Source organism: Venturia canescens, chromosome 1 (genome assembly GCF_019457755.1).
Source record: "Venturia canescens isolate UGA chromosome 1, ASM1945775v1, whole genome shotgun sequence".
Taxonomy (NCBI): domain Eukaryota; kingdom Metazoa; phylum Arthropoda; class Insecta; order Hymenoptera; family Ichneumonidae; genus Venturia; species Venturia canescens.
Window position 1 is genome coordinate 16,141,994 of NC_057421.1, and position 21,292 is coordinate 16,163,285.

Here is a 21,292-nt window from a genome sequence, read left to right on the forward strand (position 1 = left end):
CAACACGAAACGCCGGCTTCGTATTGATATATTTCGATGGATTAGTTTATCTCTTGGTTTAGGAGTATTTATGGTGCAATATAACCTTGCTTGATGGAACTAGGCAATTAGAACTCCGACTTCACTGACCGGTACAGTTTTATGGGGCCTGGAAGCGCGTGTTTCGTATAGAAGCAACATACGGTCCGAGAGGGTTAACAACCACAAAAATTTCATGGCATCGGAATTTGGATTACAATTAAGTGAAAAATCTTTGATAAAGATGAAATTTGCGAGGAAGCTACTCATTCTGTTTGAATACCAACGTCTATGGAATAAAATCAAAAACATTTCGAATGTGCAAGTTACTACTTAAGATACATCTCAGTCAGTGTGGCTTTGTAGTGGCTGCAGATTGAAAAAGCGTAGGAGCATAATAACAACCGCACAACCATCTTCTTCGTGATTACATTTGTATGGATCAGATCTTCTTACCTCGGGAACTCGAACAAAAGAACTCGGTACGAAGTCGAGAGTGCTGCCACTGTGGGATGCATCTTGGCGAAGTATTAATCGCGATGCACGCGACGACGTGAGTAATAAAAAAAAGGGCAGCGAATTATAATAAATCGATTAAGTAGAATCCATTCCTTCTTGCAGTCATCGCCGGGGCCATCGAGAGGTTCCCTTTTTTCTTGGTCTTCGAGAAAAGTTGAGAGAATGAATTTTTCGACATTTTGAGTTCGTGCAGAATTTTTTTCTTACGAAACTGCTCATGCTTTTCCCAAGCTTTCGACAAACAAGAATTGCCAGTGGTTTTTGCATCACGTTCTTCGCGGAATCGTAAATTTCTGAGTGTTTCTGAAAATAAATGAAAGAAGCCAATACTTTTATTTTGAAATTAACAGCGCTTAGTTGTTTCCCCAAAATTATATGATCTCTTTATTCGTCTAAAATAATAAGAGAGGCAGAGAATGAAGAAAATGGTGCGTGGGTTCCCGACTAGTAACTCGCGAGGGATGCTACTGTACTTTGCTTGCTACAGAATTTTAATAGCCCGGCAAGAGAGCGACAGAAACGGAGGCTGCATCACGATCGAGAGTTCCCCGCCTCTGAGCTAAGCGTACACGTTGAGATCTTAACGTCGGCGTCAAGTTTATTTAAATTTTAAATAAATGCGATAAGTGGCTGACTCGGATGCGCAGTAAGTACTTCAATACATCGAGGTAAGGTTGCCTGTAACGGGTTTTCTGGGATTCGATTTATGAGATGTTGGGTCATTGCCTCTGGGCGATTTCTTATCTAACGATAATCCTATCTCTGGAGCTTACAAATCCGTTTTATTTTCAATCCCATCCGTAGTTTTCAAACAAAAAAATATGAAATTCTGTGAAAACGAATTGACGGAAAAAGGCGGTTCGAGTGGACCTTTAAATCGCTCCTTATTCGACGGTCCCCGATCGCGGATCTTCGCAATCATTGATGCTTTTTCTATTCCCTTTCAACCTTTGATTTCGAGAGAATTTCCATCGACGACGCTCGTACCTCTGTTTCAATCTCAAGTCGTAAATACAAGGCTCGAGGTCCATCGACTATTTCCTGTCAATGGTTCGCATTCTTCTTTTAGTCTTGATCTACAGGCAAAGTAGCCACACGGTTAGGTCGATAGTCGCCGCGAGCTGAGAGTAGTCACCACGAATGGACGGCTCTAAGAAAAGAGGCAATAGAGAAAAAGTAAGAGACGACGAAAAAAGGAAGAAACGTCCAATAAAGTGGTAAAAATATTGGTGATTCATGTACGCGGGGATGCGAGAATGACTCAAGAATGCAGACGTATGTCGGCATCGTCTTCGTAGTAATTCCTACTGCTGTTACCAGAGCTTTGGTCTCTCTATCGAACTTCCCGTTTCCTCGGGTCCACGAGGACTCTATTCAGTTCAGAGAGTAAAGTAATAAAAAAAAAGGGAGAAAAACAGCAAGAAACAAAAAAAAATGGAAAAAGAAGAAGATGGACAGACCGCTTGGTTCTCGAGCTGAAAGGGCACGAACGAAATAAAAGAATGAGAGGAAGAGGGGAACGTTCGGTATGGAAAGGAAAGTACAAGAGGGCGTCCGAGTCGTTGGGTTCCCGAGGCACTAAGAGCTCAACGGTGATTACCATATTGCATGTCACATTGCTGGCGCACCCCACGAAGAACATGAGGATGAAGGAGGACCGAGAGCCAGTATATAGAAAAGTGTATATAATAGAAATACGTAAGAAAGAAGATCTAAAAAAGGTGTATGTAAAGGAAATTGTGGAGCGCGCATCGTATACGAAGGAGAGAGAAAAAGAGGGCGAGATAAGTGAGTGAAAAGGAAACAAGATAGAATATGGAGACGAAGAGGAACCAAGCTGACGCTAACCGCACTGCAACATATAGCTGAGACGAGGGTCAGCGCCGTCTATGAACCACCGCAATTCGATCTACTTTATTCTCTTCCTCTTTCACTCTTTCCTGTGATCCATCCTGTTCTCCGCTCATTCCCATTCTCTCGCTCGAGCGTGTATAACTTCTCATGCCAGAATTAAGCCTTTCATAGTCCTTTGAAGCGAACATTCTCGATCCTCTTTTTCTCCACCTCCTTATGTTCATTTTTGTATCTTCATAAAACTTGCATCCTTCTGTGCACCGCGCGCCAGCCTAGTTTATTTTTCATTCCTCCAAACAATCAAGAATTCTCTTTTACCCTGCTGATCCCACGAACGTTACGACGAGGATCGACGAAATCCACTCTTCCGATATATTCAGTATCCTTACAAACTGCGGTGATTTCAAATTCATTCGCACTGTATACATCGAATTTCTTATTTTTACTGCACACCCCACTGAGATTTGATGGAATGATTTATTCCGTTTTCTTTCCATGCATCAGGAAATAAAGTTTTTTAATTCATCGAATTTTTGAAGTTATTGAAATCTTGAGAAAATCGTTTCTCACATACGCGATTACGCCACGACAAATATTGTAAATTAAAAAAAAAAAAAAAAAAAAAATACTGCACACAGCTTTGCACAAGCCTCGGTGGAGAGAGGTCGGATGAAGCAACGAAATAATTTAAGCATAAAACATGTTCGTGATTGCGGAAAGGGCGAAGCAGAAGTTTGTGGAAAAAAATACGAGATGCGGAAAGGATCGGATAAAAGGTATGCTGCGAGTATATATGTAACTTGAATATCATACACCTAACGGTGTACATGTTCCTCGGATGGGATACCATAGCTGGTGGTGTTGCTAACTCTTTGCCAACTTTAAATATCCTTACAAGTTTTCTCGTACATCTTCGACGCTAGAGCACAATATATACAGGATAGGAAGAAGTTTCACTTCTTTCCTCGCTCTTTTCTCTCCGTCTCTCCCTTTTCCGTTCTCCCCCTATCGTCCGTGTTGCATGCACACGTAATTTTCCACACTTTTGCGAGCACGCATATTTTTTGCATGAACGGATGAAACTATCGTGTTTCAAAGAGTCAGGGGTGAAAAAAATCCGCTGGTACACGTGTAGCTGTGCACATGAAATTCTTCATGGAGTTACAAAATCTTTAACCATTTGCCAAATTGTTTTAAAACTTTGAGAAATTATTGATTCAACGTAAAATTATATTTCATGTCTATATTTCATAAATATTGTACTGCTTCGTCTTCAAAGGGTACGAGCTTTGAAAAATCTTAAGTTCTTCGAGTCTTCATTTATGTGTCCACACGTTGGCTCGGTTTTTTCTGGCACAAAGACAAAAACAGGAGGGAACATAGAATAATTCGTGAGCTCCACATCTTGTCGCTATTACAAAGGTGGCCGTTTTGTTACTCATATGAAATTCCAAGTATGGTCGGAAAATCGAATCGTCTTATCCCGGTGGCTTCGAATAGGCAGAAAGCTAGAAAGTGATACCCCGGAGAGGGTGGAAAAAGTTGTTACAGTTTGTACTGTGGTTAACTATATAGTCATGGCAGATGTTGGTTAAAACGTCGTTAATACTGACTCAGCTCGTATCGGTGCCAACGGAACCGGTAACTGCACCGTAATTTTCAAGATTCAACGTTCATTTTCTTGTTGGGATACACGAATGGCAAAGCTCGAGACACTTGTCTTCATTCTTCACTCTCACGTCTTTATTCGTAAAGTAAATGAGGGCTTGATTCACAAAAACATTGCGATGGTAAAAGTTCAGTAACAATAAAACGGCATTTTCATTACTATCGATTCAAAGATCTGCGAGGATATTTTCTGTTAACGCGCGTTGACTCATTCATCGACGCGCGGGAACATCCGAATTGTTCATAACGAAATTCTCTTTTATAACCGAATAATTTCCATTGCTTTTTGAAAAATTGTTAACTACAAAATCCTTGACCCGGATCTGGCAAGCGGTTTAGTTAAAAGCGAAAAACTTGACCTTGGTCTGAGCGAAGATGCTGTCGAATAACAATCCTCTCACCACCATCGTTAGAAATTGTATACGGATCTTCAAATGGTCACATAATTATGACGTCGACCTCGGCATCGTAGTTTCGCGATGACGCTACCGACTCTATATAGAGAAAGGTTACGAGTCCGACACTCGTAATCGTAGTTTCAACTCTAATGTCAAACAGTACATAATTGATGTAAACAAAACTCTGATTTTGGTCGCGTTCTCATCAGTATTCGCATTCCCCATAAATAATTATCACGAACGAGCATAATATTCTCATTTGAATAGAAAATAATGAAAACAGTGTTTCCAATGAAATAATGAAAATCTGAAACTATTGAAACTCCCACTTCCTCGTCTGCATCGCCACACTAAACCCACATATTTACCTGTAACTCGGTATATCGCGTGGCGAGGCAAGAGACCGTGCAAACAACAGTAACAACCACCGAAGCGAGAGCGTATGTTATTGAGAAAATATATTATTACCCAAGAGCTATTACTCTATCTACTTTGCCGGAGACAAATAACTAATCGCTTTGGCATTAGCACGAGCCGACGGAGGTTTTACAACCTCGTTCTATTGCCTTCTTGTAGTTTGCGTTTGCCAACGAATACGTAGAGTGCTGGTGATCGTTCGGAAAACAAGAGAAAGAGTCACTCAAGTATCATTTTTATATCGTATGTATGCGGGATTTAAGCTCTCCAGACGGAGATTTTACTGAAAAATACAACGCGAATTACTCCACGGGAAATACCGACCGACTTTACTCATCCGGTGTGAACATCGCTTGCATATATGTCTACGTGTGTGAGTGTGTTCATTTATGATTACTATTATACTTATATGTTAATACGGCATTCTCTCACTCCATAGACGATTCTTTCAGCAAGGATAAATATAATCTACGCTCGCTGACGATATATGCGGCGTGGCAATATAATAAGCCTGGTTTATGCAACACACGGCGCAAAGGAGACCGGCCCTTCCTGCGCTCATGCAGAAAACTGCATCGTGCGCTACGAACACGCCGCTCCCTATTCGCACACGCCAATCACTTTTTTCTCCGCCACTCTTCCTGAGCTCCCACAGTAAATTATTATGCTTATTATATTTCCATTTCGTCATGCTATCTGTCGAAGAAACTAGTTTTCTTCCCTTCGTCCTTGCCCTGAGCTGAAAAATAAAGTAGTCTTTAGGTCTGATCTCGTTCGACGTGGTTCCATCGCTGATTTCGAGAACGGAACTGAGAGAAGTTTATTTTTGAGGGAGAAAAAACAAGTTTTTATGAGTGAATCCTGCATGGGTATGGAAAAGAGGTTGGAAGATAATTGGGATAATTTTTGTTATTTGAATGACAAAGTGGTCATTATTTTTTGGGATTTCGACTCGTCTTTTAAGAAAATGACGAAAGATCAACGATTCACAAACGAATCGCAGAAAGCATTTAGAAAGTTGAAGATATTTTAAGATAAATAATTGAAAAAAAAGAATTGATTTTAATCGCCGATAACGACTATGGAAATGTGGCACGCTCGAAAGCCACGAGAGGTCCGCAAAAATATATGTTTCTTGTTGGGGCACGGGGGAGGAGAGTGTTTCTGTCACGTTGATCGTAATGTTCGAGCTCGCCGTCCCAGTCGCATATAAGTTACATCTTTTTATCATACGATCAACTTTGATTATCGCAGAGAATTAACTGGCGAATCGGGTAAGCGTTTTCGCTTAATAAGCTCAGGAGATGGGTAGCTAGTATTCGAAAAAGAAAAAGGGTGAAGGAACTTTGAGAAGTTATGTCTTGACATCATTCGACCGTTTGAAGAGGGGACAATTTTTTTGCTGACCGTTGCACTATTTTACTAAGTTGTCCTGAAAGTATATATACGATTAGCTTTCAATTAGGGCTTTAACGTATTCATTATTGGACAGACCGCCTGAGAAAATTTTTCTTTGTCAATCATTATCATTTGTGTAATTAGCACTTCTGTGCGATTGGTTATTATTTTTATTTTTTCTGCCATTGATTTTCATATTTGTAAATACTTTCATTTACTTTTGATAAATCATCGTCTTTTTTCAGTGAATAAATGTGTTCGTTGGTCAACGATACCGTTGCTGCTCGAATCAGTTTCCTCATTGCTCACGGTAATAAATTGAAATTGGCCTCAAATACGGTGAATTGCAAGGATCTTTGAGGGAAAAAAAGAGAGAAAAAAACGTTGAAAACGGTCCAACGTTACCGTTAAGCGCTGTAGGATGTCGAAATGTTCGAGCGCACCGTAAAATAACGAATTTTTAACCGAAACCAGTATCTACCGCAATTTTTCTCGTTACGATGGAAAGTCATTGCATCGAGGATTTTAATATTCTAATATGATGATTGCGAGCATGTAGGTATTCGCAGAGTTAAAATGATATGTGAGTGAATCACCTAAATATGTTGGTTGTTTAACGATGTTTATATTACCTCTTTACGACGCTGCTCCGCAGCGCGCAGACATTTTACTTTGTATTTAGGTGGAAAAGAAATAAGGAGTCTGATATATGACACTTCGATACTATATTTGGTTTATCGTTCACGTTGACGCAATCGAAATACATAAAAACTGCAAAAACATCTTTCAAGCAACGGTTAACCGAAATAATTAAGCATTTTCAGCTAAATGGTTTTACGCTGTTTAACGGTTAACGGATAATTTTCTCGGTATTTATTATTTCTTCATTACTTCATTAGCCGTGGGGAAGCGTGTGTATGTCGCGACGTTAATTAGCGACCGGGCGCCACGCGATCATGAGGATTCAGCACCCCCGACTACTGGTTCCTCTCGCGCCATCGAGAGGTCAACGTGAATAAGTTTCAAGTTCATCTCTCCTTTGGTTAGACAAGGTCAGCGAAACAGAGGCCACCTTTACATTTCTATACTCAGAATGAAAAAAACCTTCGTTATTTTTCGATCGTTTCACCGACTCCGAAACTCGACACTTGGCCTTTTTCGTCTAATCAGAAATGATCGCGTATGCGTGTGAAGTCCCTACTGGGAGCGGCCACACGCACTTAAATTTTCATTATCCAATTTCACTCGAGCCCTTTTTTCTCATACAGTCGTGAAGTATTCTGATGCACTCGCTCTTCAGAATTCCTTTTTTTCACTCATCATCCAACCTTCCCCCACAATTTAATCTTCTTTTTCAGACTCTCCATTTTTTGCACTCCATTTGGCAGATTGATTCCATAATTATAGGATGCTACCGAAAATTTCGGGAAAAACATGCTACGTATTTCGGACAGTCTCTCATCGTTGGGGATTCACACGTTTCTTAAGGAGGTTGGATCACGAAATCAAAATTATCAGAATTTGATCAAATTTCGTGATAACATTCTTTGGCATCAAGTATACAAATACCATTTTTTTTTACAATTCTTTACCACATGGTTATCGAATAATTGAGCGTTAAATCGAAGTTCTTATGCAAGAGTTGTATAACTGTATATATGTATAAACTCTACGCTTATATACGTGAATTTTAGTGTTCAATTATTCGAGAGCTATGTGGTAGAAAAATCTAAAAAAATGTATATTGTCATATAGATTTTTAAAGAATACATTTACCAAATTTGGTTAAATTCTTATCATTTTGAAATTTTTATTGTTTTTAACATGGTTTAGCATGGCAACATTGTATCGTCGCCATCCAACCGCCTTAAACTCAAATACCGATTTATTTGAACAACCCCATTGTGCTCTACTTTCTCTACCGTTTTCGTCATTGAACCATCGTCATAGTTCGATTTTGCGAAAGAAAAAAATTGGGGATTTCGTTCTCGCCAATCTTTTTCTCACTCACTGCAATTTTTCCCAGTCGTTTCAAATACATTCGAAGAGAACGTGTTCGATTTTAATATTTCCATTATAATTGTAGCCCAAAATCTGTAAAAAGAGGTGGCTCAGCTGATATCTTAATACTAATTATTCCAGTGTACGATAATACTTTGGCGAAGAAAATCATGCATGTTTATACCTCTTGGTGGTGGGAATGAGGAAAAGAGAGGGCAGGGAGGGGAAAGAAGAGGAGAAATGATATGACAAATAGAATAAAAAATGCGGAAAGTGGTAAAAGATCTTGCGAGAGCGTGGATAATGATCATTCGCCATGGTCAATCAGTACGACTCTGGCAAGCGTGCCGCATCAGTGAACAACGAAAATCATATATATCAAGAACAAGTCTTGTGACGAGAAAGAGAAATGAAATGAAGAAGAAGAGGAAGAAGATGGAGGAGTAAGAAAATAAAATAACTGAGACGACGCGGAGGAGAATCGTTTACTGGGTGATGGGCTCGTGCGACCATGTCGAGTCCGTAATTGAATAGTGATCAAAAGGAACAAGCAAGAAACCGAATAAGATGTGAGAAAAAATTGATGGTCTTTTTTGAGCGAACCATCATTTTACACGGACCTTTAGATTTCGTTATATATTTTTTGGAATCGTTTAATCGTGACGCTGTTGAAAATCATAAATCATGAGCTTCGGCGATGTCAAATTTTTTGCTCTCATTGGCGAATGTTGGAAAGAGGAACTTTGATCAAATCACCAATTCGCAAAATGGACCGAATCATTTCTCTTAAACTGTTGCGAGTACACGAAGTCTCGGTATTCGAGAGAGGTGGCGATTCGAGCACTCGAAAAAGCGGCAATCACTTCGATATCGCATCCTCGGGGTTGATGGGAAATATTGTGAAACCAGTCTGATCTGACAAGATCGGCAGTCGTCATAAATTAATAATATAAAAAGTCGCTAAAATAATCACGTATGTATCAAGCGTGGCCAAAAACCAAAAAAATTTCATAGGGAGACTGCGGAACTTATCGTAAAAATATATTTCTATGGGGCTCAGTAACCACCAGTCTACGCTGCTATTTTCTCCTCGTTTCTTCCCTGCACGAAGCAAATATAGAAAAAAAGTAAAGAAGAAAAAAGATGCAGTCAGCGGAAAGACACTACTTTGCCCATATGAAAACATGAAAAATTCTGAATTCTTAATTTTTACTCAAATCGTTACGATTTTCTGCTGGACTTTGCTAATTCAAAAGTTCAGCGACTAATTCAGCAGCAAAAGTACCGATTTCCCTTTTCTTCTAAATCCATCAGCTTGCTAAGAACTTTGTTCGATTTGTATTGAAACGGAGATTTCGAACGATCAGTGAGTTTCTCCGGTATAATTTTTTGTTCAATTTACTACGAGGCTGTGGAACTAGCGCTTCGGATGCAGCTATTAATTATTGAGAGCCTCGCATTAGTTTCGACCGAAAAGTTTTTCACTCGCACTCGCTCTCCTGCTCGCTCCGCCTGTTCTCTCGGGCGTGTATTAGGACGACCGAGTTCCATATCGTCCGTTGTACAGCTCGCACTTTGGAGCTGAGATTTTGCGGCTTATCTCACCGCTCTCGTGATATACGAGCTGACCCCGTGGTTCCCGTTGTATTCCGCAGATTATACTCGAAGCACCGAGCGCAATCGACGACCGCGTTGTAGGTGGCTCACAAACACCTCTCTTCGTGGTACATATTGGTCTGAACGTGCCAGTGTGCATGCGAGCTCGTTTCACCTCCGGGAAAGATTTATCGATCTTTTAAGGTTCTAACAGTAGTTCTCTAAGCCACTTTCAGAACCAAACTTTTCTGAAGATCTATAAACCACAGTCAAAAAAACAAATGATTACTCATTAAAGGGTTTTGGATCGAAAGCCTTTCAGATCGGCTCACCACGCCTGAGGCTAAAGTTCATGATACTAAATATCGTCGGAGGGATTCCCAATAGAAAGAGGAAAATACATCACAATATGGATGCATTTATTATAAAAAAAGTCTTCGTGGGTTCGTGGATCAATCGATTACACGGTTCTAGCCTCTGCTCCCTAATGCTTTATCACTTTTTTCCCGCAGCGTCATGAACTGACTAGAAACCAAGAAATCTTGTGGGCGTGACGATGTTCCGTAACGAAGAAAATCTTTAATTACAGACAGCCACTTCTAATGGAGGCTTAATAACTCTCAATAATAAAATAATTGAGTAACGTTTAAGACCCCCCGGTTCGCTCGTACCGGAGCCACGATTCCATTTATATACTTTCTGTTCTTCCGATATCGCGTGTCTGATTTTCTCAACTGTAATCAGGTTACGTACAAATTAAGCGGTGTGGAGAGAACGCTGCTCATTGAGGTATTCGAATATTCATAGTGTTCTACCAATACAAAATAAACAAGGATACGAATGTGGATTTGTTCGTGATTTTTGAATAAACTTTACAAAGTCATCATTTTCTTTGTCGAAATTTAACTATTTTGGACTTAATTAGAAATGAAGTATCTCGCTGAAGCACCTCAAGTCAGATACACACATTTAATACGAAATTTCACCAAGAATTATAAAAACGTAATCGATTCGTTGCGGTCTAAAATTAGAAGTGAATATCTCGGGGACCAGAGGATATACGTTTCGCACACACATTTGTCGACAACTGAGAAATTTCGATTCGCGGTGTTGTTAGGGCAAACAGTAGGCGAAGCTATTCTCGGCCTATCTCTAACAGGGATCCTTTCATCGCTCGTGAGTTAAAATCTTCGGGGGCATGCAATCTCGAGCCGCGAATAGATCTTAGTGTGAAGAAACAGGAAGCTCAGTTAGTCGGGGAGCTTATGCACGAGCTTTGCCGTGAGTGGCCGGAGAGTTTGCAAAAGCAACGACAGGTATAAGAGGCAAGCAAAAGAGGAGCGAATAGAGAGAAGAGGCTATGAGAAGAGAAACGTGGCCCCCAGATCTGCTCTTTGAGTGGGAAAAAAACGAAAAAAGTTGGAGGAGCGAGGAGGAAAAAGTAAAATTAGAAAAAAAAGGAAAATGATCGCGCGGCAAACGACGAGCGATAATAACCGGCGGCTGTGTTGCCATCTTCCACACGCCGTATTTCTGCTTAGCCTCTTCGTGTAGCCGTTTCATTGCCGCTCGTATAATTCCGCAGATATGACCTGCATTAACCCGCAAGTCCGTGCGCAGGCAACGCACATCTCCACCCTTTTGGAATAAAAAACAACGAAAAAATGAACAAATACGAGAAATTAGAATGGGAGTTGGCTCTCAAATGTCGCGGTGTATCGACACTTTTCGGTTGAAATCGTACTCGAGCACGTGAAAAAAAATATATATATTTAAGAGACGCACATTATCTGAGAGATACTTAAAAATTTTATAGTCCGAGCGAGAAACATGTGGAAAGAATTTTAGACGTTTTACGATGATTTTAATTGATGGCATGACGGTTTTACTATTCGAATTTTATTGAAAATATGTGCGAAGTATCTTTCGTAATTTTGGTAGTTAATGCTTAACTTGAAAAGCTGTAAATGGTGATTTCCATTTGAACCGCGTTCAAGCTTCCATGATGCAATATTTTGTCGACTATTTTTCGATAAGATCGATATCGAATAGGCATTCATTACTTTTGTGGTCATTATAAGAGATTCATGATTCAATGAATTCATAAAATATTCTCCTTTCATTCCAGAGTAACTTCAACCGAGCCGTACTTCGTTAGTGAAGCTCTTTATGCCCTCCCCGAAGAACTGGAAAACACTCGCGAAATTACCCTCCATGTATTAACTTTGGGTAGCTTCATCGAGGATGCAACAAAGGTACGTAGCTCTTCCTTTGAGGACTAGCGTATTCGAAGCTGATAATTTTTTCGATTTCGATTCTGCATGTAACCTTACCAGGCTTCTACGAGCTCGTCCTGTACCTTTGATCCTATTTGTTTCTCATTTCACTAATTCCCATGCTTTTGTTGGACGCCCCGAGAATTGGTCCTCCCCAACACAAATGACTTTCACACCAGAGCTCGGTAAGCTTATGAAAAACGTCTATTGGTGCTGTTTGAAATAAAATTATGTAATTCGTTGTATTCAATAAAGAAAAATTATTTTAATCATTACGTGAATTTGGCGCAATCGCTCGCGCTCTAATGTTTTTCTCTCGTCCGTTTCCATTGTCATGAACACAGAACTGAGAAGAAAAAAACAGTCAGTCAACACATCGGTTTAATTGAAATTGGATATAGTCATCGACTAACTTGTGATCGAATACGAAAAGTATCCAAGTTATTGTGTCATGATCGATTTCTTGAGTTCGACATCAACGAGAATGTTGGACTGATTCATGATCCCAAAAATATCAATTTTTTATTTCCAAACGAATTGATATTCAATCACATCAAGGATATAAGATAATTGACTTATCCCAATTTTTATTGTTCCCTTCTTCTCAGTTCGTTAAGTGGTCTCGTAGTACAATTTACGTATGATTGAATGCACATTTTAATAGCAGGTGATGACTGCGAATTGATTTTATTGTTATTTTGGTAAAGAACAGTCTTGATGGTGAAAGGTGACGATTTGGTCAATAATTCTTCACCAAGTGCCGGTGATAGCCGCGGGTTTTTTGTGATTTGATTAATGATTAGAAAGCTATGAATTTTTTAACGAATAACGTATTTCCATAAACGAATATCAGGTTGTTTTTCGAATCACCTGAATTTAAAATAAATACGTTATTATACAGGTGCATTCAGCTATATTTTTACGAGAGCCAAGCTCATTGTTACTGCAAGGAATCGAGCAAAAACTGCTTTGAACTCAAAGACTAATCAGCGGGCCAGTATATAGAGCAAATAAATATAGCAAAACTCAATCATTACTCAGAAAAAATCATAGCCAAAAAGGCTCTTATTATTGAAATTTTCAACAACCACGTTTCACTTCTGAATAACTTTTGTTATCAGCTCACACAAATAATTGAAGAAGGCTAATTGCATGAAGCTCGATCTATTTGTCGACCTTTCTTATCACGCGGGCGACCGCCAGTAACTGATAAAAATGACGAGGGATGCGACTCGAATAAACTTTCGTCGCACGGTCGACTAAAGCTGCATTTATTCTCACTGCATACGTAAGTATATGTAACTTATAATGATAATAGTGCTTGGAATGAGATTCGTCGGAACCGACCACGGGGAAGAGACTGGACTTGCTTGTACAGAGTTATCTCTTTCGCTTTGCAGCCCGCTAATTAAATACGAAGGCTAATTAGATAACTGATGGAAGAGATTTATATATAATTATTCAGCTCCCAGATTTTTGAACTTCTCGTTGCGAATGTATGAAACATTCAAACTTGTATTTCTATAAATTTTGTTTTTTCAATCGTGAACATATCCATTTGGATAACTTCCTAGAGTTGCTGTTCATGACACGGCCAAATGGAAAACTGCAACGGTTTGAATTTACAAGTGTTTGTGCACTGTTTCATGGACGGTAATTAACATGTTGAGTTGCAGCAAAAATATTGGAAGAACTTTGAAAGCTTAGCGGAATTCGTAGAATTTTTAAATTGGTGTGGACTCGTGTGAGGTTTTTTTTGCATTATATCTTTGAGTTTTAAGCGAACGGAAAAAGAAATGCGTATTCTACGTGTGGGATTATAAAATACCGAAAACATTTTACACCGAAAATAATAAAAAAGCTCGAATTTCGAAAAAAAAACCAAGCTCGATTCATTTGTGGCAAAACATATGACATTGTGCCGAGTTACTTTCTTCTTCGCGTCTTCTTACCATTGTTATCGCCTGCTCTGTCCTCTTGCTCTTTCGATAAAAACACACCTTTTGCTTTTTATGGAGTAAACGTTAAACGGGAGAAGTTTCAACGAACACTATTGGTTAACGTGCGGAGTGCAGCTATTAGGTGTCGAGATTAGCGACTGAAGAGCAAGCGGGTGGGGAACCGCAGTCACCGGTTAGCCACTGCTATCATAAATCACACGGGAGCGACATGCAATTATAATAACTATCCCTTGGTACGCGATGCATAAATATAATCCGCGAGAGCACGCGGGGTGGCTTGATGAGGCGTGCTCGCCGAGAAAACGCACTTCGTATATTTTCTATTCGCTGCTTTTTTTATTCCTTCGCTCCTACTGAATGAGCCAACGGAAAAAATGCCTTCTCAGATTCTCATTGAACAATTCAATCAACTTTGAAAAACGAGCTTCTCGAACTCAATATTAAATGAAAATTTATTCCATTTAGATCGTTATGAAATAACATTTTGAGGTATTTTGAAAACACGATATATGCGCTGTAATTTTTGTTTCACGACTCCATGGCACGCCGTAGTGCGAGGCTGAAAACAATGAGACGCAATGTAGCATTTTTTTCATTAATTTTATTGTACTCGATAAGATTTCTGTCTGTGAAAGGCACATCAAAATTATTCAATAATTCTCAGGTATTGTAGTCGAACATTTGGATAGGAACACAAGCTTAAATGGCCTCAAATTATAATAATTCATCTGCAAAATTTCTGTGAAAGGCGTAGAAAAAATTAATCGCATTTTTGTGCCTCTCGGCACCAGCCATACGCGTCATTCGAACGGTACGGAAACACATATCGATGATGCAAGTAAAGCAATTCATTTCCAAGCGGGTTCTCACGTAACCACGCGGTTCTATCGCTTCCTTTCCCCGGGATTTTTCCCGCAATAGATTTTTTGTGTTGTTGCTGCGACTAAAAGAGGATAGGAAGAGGTAGGAGATGGTGGAGGTTCGTCGTGCGACTCGAACTATCATGACGATTCTTCGTAAGCTACTTGATACGTAGAAAGGATGAAGCGGCAACTACCGCGGCAAGTAAACAGAAGAAGAAGAGGAAGAAGAAGAAGAAACGAATGAAGAGGACGAGAAGAAGATCGGTAAGAGTCAACGAAGGTTCTTCCGGGATCGTTGAATTATTCATGGGAGTGCATCATAGGCGGTGCAAGCGAACGGAAAACCTTCAAGGCGATTCATTTAATCCACCACATCTTCGGTTCACCAGACGATTGACTGACAAAAAATAGTATTCATATTAGTGTATTAAGCATCGTTCAAGAGAGAACATGGAAACACAAGCTTGGAGGCGTAATACCTGAAATTTCAGACCAATTTGAATGATTTAAATTTTGTTACTCATCTCAAAATGATTTACTCATTTTTTACTTATCCCAGAAGGATATTAAAGGATTGAGAGCTGGTGAATAACGTCTTGGAGTAGCTTAAGGTAGTAGCTGCACTTCAATCATCCTCCCTCCTCAATCTCCCCCTACCGATGTCTAATGAGCAACCATTTTTTTGTGCTTGCGCAATCCTTTCCTACCCATGTGTCTAATGGGGGACCAGCTTTTCGTTGCTAACATCTTGTGCACAATCTCAGCGACCGGTAGCACGAAAGAGCTCGAACCGTTAGCCACGGCGAGTGGATCATCGTAAGTGACAATAGAAATACACGTAACCGACATGAGAAATGATCTAAGAAATTAGAAATGGTAATTCAACAGTTTGCTTCTCCGGCACAGTCAAAGTTATCTGTAAAACGATCTTTTGGCGTAAACACCACGATACTCGATACTATTACCGAGACTCACTTGCAGGCGATCGAACGATCGATCGACATACATTTACCGCAGTTACTCTCCGCTCGATGAAGTGAGCTCATCTTCTCTTTTTATTCTCTTGGAGTTTGCCGATCGATCGTGCGACGCCGCTCCTATAGGCAGCTTCTCTCTTTTAGACGAGATCGTCGCACGCTCGCGCGCGGCTATACGCGTTCTTAGACTCTCGTCTAATACGAGCATCGCAATATTTCTTAGATTTATGTACCGGGTGTCCTTCCACACCTGGCTTTGATACTACAAAGTTCAATTAAAAATCCAGTTACAAGTCGAATAAATTCCAACGCCATTTTTTGCTCGATCTTCTCTTTACAAGACACCAATTATATCGGAGTGCCGACCAATTATGAATCGCGTGTTTAACTTGCACCACGGCCACAGCCACGGAGAGCGCCAATAAGAGTCTCCTTTATACTGACTTTTGAGTTCAGAGCTAACTAATACTGTGACGTCCTTCATTTTCCAACGACTCGTAGTCATGTCGCACTTTCGATCATATAAAAATGAGTCTTTAGATCCGGGCTCGATTCTGAACTCAAATTTACTTTACAAATCTGTTGCGATATTGAGTTGTGAGTGGACACCCTGTACATGCATATACACAACTGCAGAAATCACTGATTCTTACTCTCTTTCTATGCCGATCTTCTCTCTATTGCTTATACTTTTGCTTTACTGACTCTACTGCCAACTCTTCCCCAACGCGATCCTCCTCGACGAAGCTCACGAGCATAAATTATTCAAGCCTCGTAGCAAAGCGATTAATTTTATTGCTTGACGTCCCGGATATGGCTCGTCCATACGCGTCACCGTTGCTTTGTTCCAACTCTCTTTTGCACTAGCCAATGTTACATCGGGATATTTCTATCTCTGTTCATTTATGTATCGAAGCTCACAGGCTCATTCGGTATCAAGAACATATTTCGTTCGATTATGTCTTTTCTTATGGCCTGCATTCAGTGTAAAAAAAAATTGTTCAAGCCTGTTCACATATTAGACGTGCTGTTGAGGCTACGAATCACGAAACTTTGAAAAATTGTGCATCAATGCTCTTAGAAAATCGAGCCTATGAACTTTTCAAAACTTCTTTTAGTGTTTTCATTTCTCCCCTGAATTTTCATTCATTTAATCTCGATTTCTGTTCCGTTTATACCCGATTAAAATGAGCATTCGAATCTCTGTGCTTGTACCAATAATTCCCCGTTATTCCGCGAGTAATTCAACGCTCGTATGCACTTGTGTGTGTGCAACCAACAACGGCAAGTCACCTTGAAGTTTCCGATATGAATGATGGTACAGTACCTTAACGGAAGCGATTGAAACTGTAGTCAAGTGCAAACAAACAAATCGACTCTATGTGTAACAGACTTTGTAGCACAAGTAAGTGTTACCTCGAGACAACGGAAACGCTGACACATTCTCACTGTTTCCCTCTCTTTCTTACGAATGTCGCGCTCCACTCTGGCCCCTCATTCTTCTTTCATATTCCTGTCTATTTGTACACGGCCAAAGTGCAAGACAATCATTTCACGGTGTTAACACCAGACGTCTCGGCAGCACTTTTATATGATTATGATACATTTTTTATTGCTGACTTTGATGCTATTAGAACGACCGAGCAGAGCTTGCATCGTGATTTCTGTAACAGCAAATGTTTTTTACTTAATTTCTTAAGCATTGCAGTAATATTCGATTCTATTCATGGCTCTGTTCACAAATGACTAACGCATTCGTTCGTTTTCACATATTATTCTTCGATCTGCTTTATGCTAAAGTACAAGAAAATAGAAATAATCGCTTTAACATTTATTAAAGGTAAATACACAGCCATTCGCTACGTTTCGATGCGATGCTCTCGCAAAAAGTGTTAGAACGGATGAGTTACTTGAGAGAAACGAAAAAAAAAACGACTGCTCATGCTGGTATAGAACTAAGCCCATAGATAGACGCTAGTTCCATCTGCTGCCTCGATCGATTCTTGGTATGCCACGTGGGGTCAGGACTCTCTCAGTACATGTTTGGAATAAGGTCCACAGACGACAATCGTACCAGCGCTCGAGGATATCTGTAAAAACGTCAAGATTGCGGTGCACGAACTCCCGAACAAGAATGGATATCACGAGCAGCTCGGACAGCACCGAGAATTTTAATTGCATATATAGATCGAGATAAATAAGTCGTTTTTATATTTGTTTCATATAAAAATGCCGCATTAGTTCGTAATTTTTTAATTCCATTTCCGTGCCTTGTTGATCGCAAGATCGTAGTAGAAATCAATATTCAATCATCAACTGTCGACAAAAATGTCTTTATTTTAATGTTGATAAATTCACGTTATTCAGACATACCTCGAAATATGCAGAAAGTGAGAAAACAATGAGAACACAAAATACGAAAGAAATGTTTCAATATTCGTTCGCTTTCAACAAATGCGAAATGAAAATAAAAATACTTGGGTTTGTGTACTACATGGAGAGTGAATAATGGCGTTGCTGGCTCCAGTAATTGAAAATATCGTTGCTGAATCTGATGGAATGCGTCGTGGGGTTACGAACCGTCGCGCAAGAAGGAAAAAAATTCCGCAGAGATCGGGATTCTCCTCTGTTTCACTTTTCTCTGCCCATTCCGACAATTACGGACGCGTTCTTCGCCTCAATCTCAATTCTCAAGAATTCCGCTAAATCTCCTGTTCATCGTGACATCCGAGGTCGCTCTCTCCTGAAGATGATTAACAGATATGCTCGGGAGACCCCATTCTAAACGATTGTTTTGCTAAGAGAATTTTTTTGGAAATCAAGTGACGTTTCTCTGTACTGAGGAAATTTACGTCATGAATCCAATAATTATTTTATCACTGAAAACATCTGACCCAAATTTCAGTGTTACTGGGAATATAAAGAGCAATTGGTGTCACTGAATCAGTACTCGTCGCTCCGTCCACCAAAGTTAAATTCACTTTAAAAATTGCATTTTTTATCGCCGCACACATAATTCTAATCTATGGATGACTCTGAATCATCTTTCAAAACACTTTTCATTCAGTATTCCCTTCCGAAGTCTGTTCTCAACATAAAAAAGGGTTGCACGCGGTATATAGCGGCAGAGGATACGATAAAACTGGTATCATATTTTATCAAAGGATGCTATCAAAAAATCTTTTTTTAGCGCATCAACATCATTACAGCGTTTAATTGGCTATGCTATTTACTCATTCATCTTTATAGCCAATTTATTTTCATTCCATCTACCATCGCGTACGATTTTATGACATATCGTACTATAAAAATGATATAATATCTCGTATATTTTAGTAGTGGACGATAACTTCGTTGCTAAGAATATCTCTGAAACGTACGTCCATGTCTTAACGTGGCTCATTCTCCGGAGTATAAATATCGTTCCATTTATATATAATGAATATATTAAATACGACGTATAATTTAAGCTCAATATAATCGTGCTGTTTTGCTCATCATGATTCCGCATGACCGCGCTTCGTTCTTTTTATATTCATTCGCGCAGGTTAAAGTTCATTCTTTTTCTTGGCTCCGAGTGCGTTGTATTTTTGAGCTTTAAGATAACTGATGTTCACAATGCGAAGCTCTGATCGGATGACGAATTCGGTCGGAGCATCGTTTAGATTCATTACGATTGTCTGATCCAGTGAATCATTCGGACGAATTACACTTTACAATCAATTCGTGCTTCGAAACTCTTTCATACAATCACCGTCGACTCGAAGGATTATGAGTAAAAATCGTGGAGAAAAAGAAATGTTCATTCCTTAAATTTTTTCACTGTTTTTGTATAAACTTTTGTTTTGAATAATAATGAGGTATTTTATCGAAAGTATGAAGTCTTTTTCGTAGCGTGGTAAACACCAAGAATTTTGATGATTCAATGCACAAAGCCTATTTGCGTGGTCCCTTAATGTGACCCTCCTCAATGCCGTAGGGCATGTTTCCAAGATCGAAGAGACTCAAGGAATCCACAACTGGATAGCCAAGAGTGCACGACTGTGGGCGTGTAAATTTCGGGGTCGAATTCTGGAACGGAGAGCTCTTGATTGGCCGCCAGTTGCTACGGTCGATGTCCCTCATAAAATGCAGGAATGTCGTTCAATTTATCGAATCCGTATATCGTAATCGGTTTCAAGCCTGTGGACCAGCCCAGAAGCCATTCTGTATTCCGTATTTACATATTCTTTGCGATAATGAGGCCCAAACTAGATTGCGATTCTGAGCTTTGCATATACAAACGAATATATACTTGCAAGTCCGTTTATTGCTCTACGAAGCAGATACTAAGTGCAAAGATTGAGTTGCGATTCAACACTTTTAACGAATCATAGAATTTCATTTATTAAAGATCAAAAAAATATTTTTCCAAATTTTCTCAGGCGACCAAATTCATTCCAAACACGTTTAAGATTTTCCTTCGCTAGTTTGTCTGCTTGCTTTTGTCGGGGTTATTCTTTTGTTTATTGAGATTATCAGTCATTAGAACGAGGAGCGTCGCAGTAACGAGGAAAATAAATTTACATGTCAATGAACTGGAAAAAGTAGATCTCACGAAAAAAGAGATGGGCAATTATTCATGCTCTTGGATCTGTCTTTTCTACGATCTTTTTGAAGCGATCATTGGTTCGAAGGACTTGCATCTCAAGGTATCGATAAATCGTTCCATCAAAATTCGAATGGCTTGGCATAGAAGTGTGGAAAAAGGTGACTAGAGCCCTGAGTAGATGGAGTTAAGCCGAACACCACCCAGTGTATGAAAAATAATTTACAGCGCTGTCAGGAGACTGGTAATAGCCCTCCTATTAACGACATTAACTTACGAGAACGGCAAGGATCGTCAAGTTACCTGGAGCGAGTTAAAAGTGAAAGGAAGATGGAAGATAAAATGAGACGAGAAGAATAGAGGAAACGAAAGATAGCGGACGATGTTGCTCACGCCCGCGCACTCTCATACCCGGACATCTCACAATCAGTCCAACACTTCTTTCCACCGATAAATTCTTCTCTCTATATCGATTGATTGAGAAAATAAAAAATAAATGGTTCTCACGTTCATTCGGACACAAAACGCACAAGAGTTGAACATATTCTGGTGCGTGGACCATTCTGTTGAAAGTCATAAAAATTTCTCTCGATTTGACAAAGTAATTTATAAATGTGCCTCATGGTTGAAAAATATTCATCGGGTTCCGTACGCAATCGACACAACGACGTTGAAGTTTGCAACGTTGGAGTCCAACAAAATAAAGGAAAAAAACATTTGTAATTCACCAATTTTTTATTTCACGAAACATCGGTGTA

General features: G+C 39.6%; 1 protein-coding gene across 1 annotated transcript in view; it reads left to right on the plus strand.

Annotated features, from left to right (window-relative positions):
* The window catches only part of MESR6 (misexpression suppressor of ras 6), a 443,740-nt gene that overhangs the window by 241,238 nt on the left and 181,210 nt on the right, over positions 1-21,292 (plus strand). Inside the window, exon 4 of the mRNA XM_043410436.1 lies at positions 11,998-12,124. Within this exon, the coding sequence (XP_043266371.1) occupies positions 11,998-12,124 (127 nt within the window). The remainder of the gene's footprint in view (positions 1-11,997; positions 12,125-21,292) is intronic.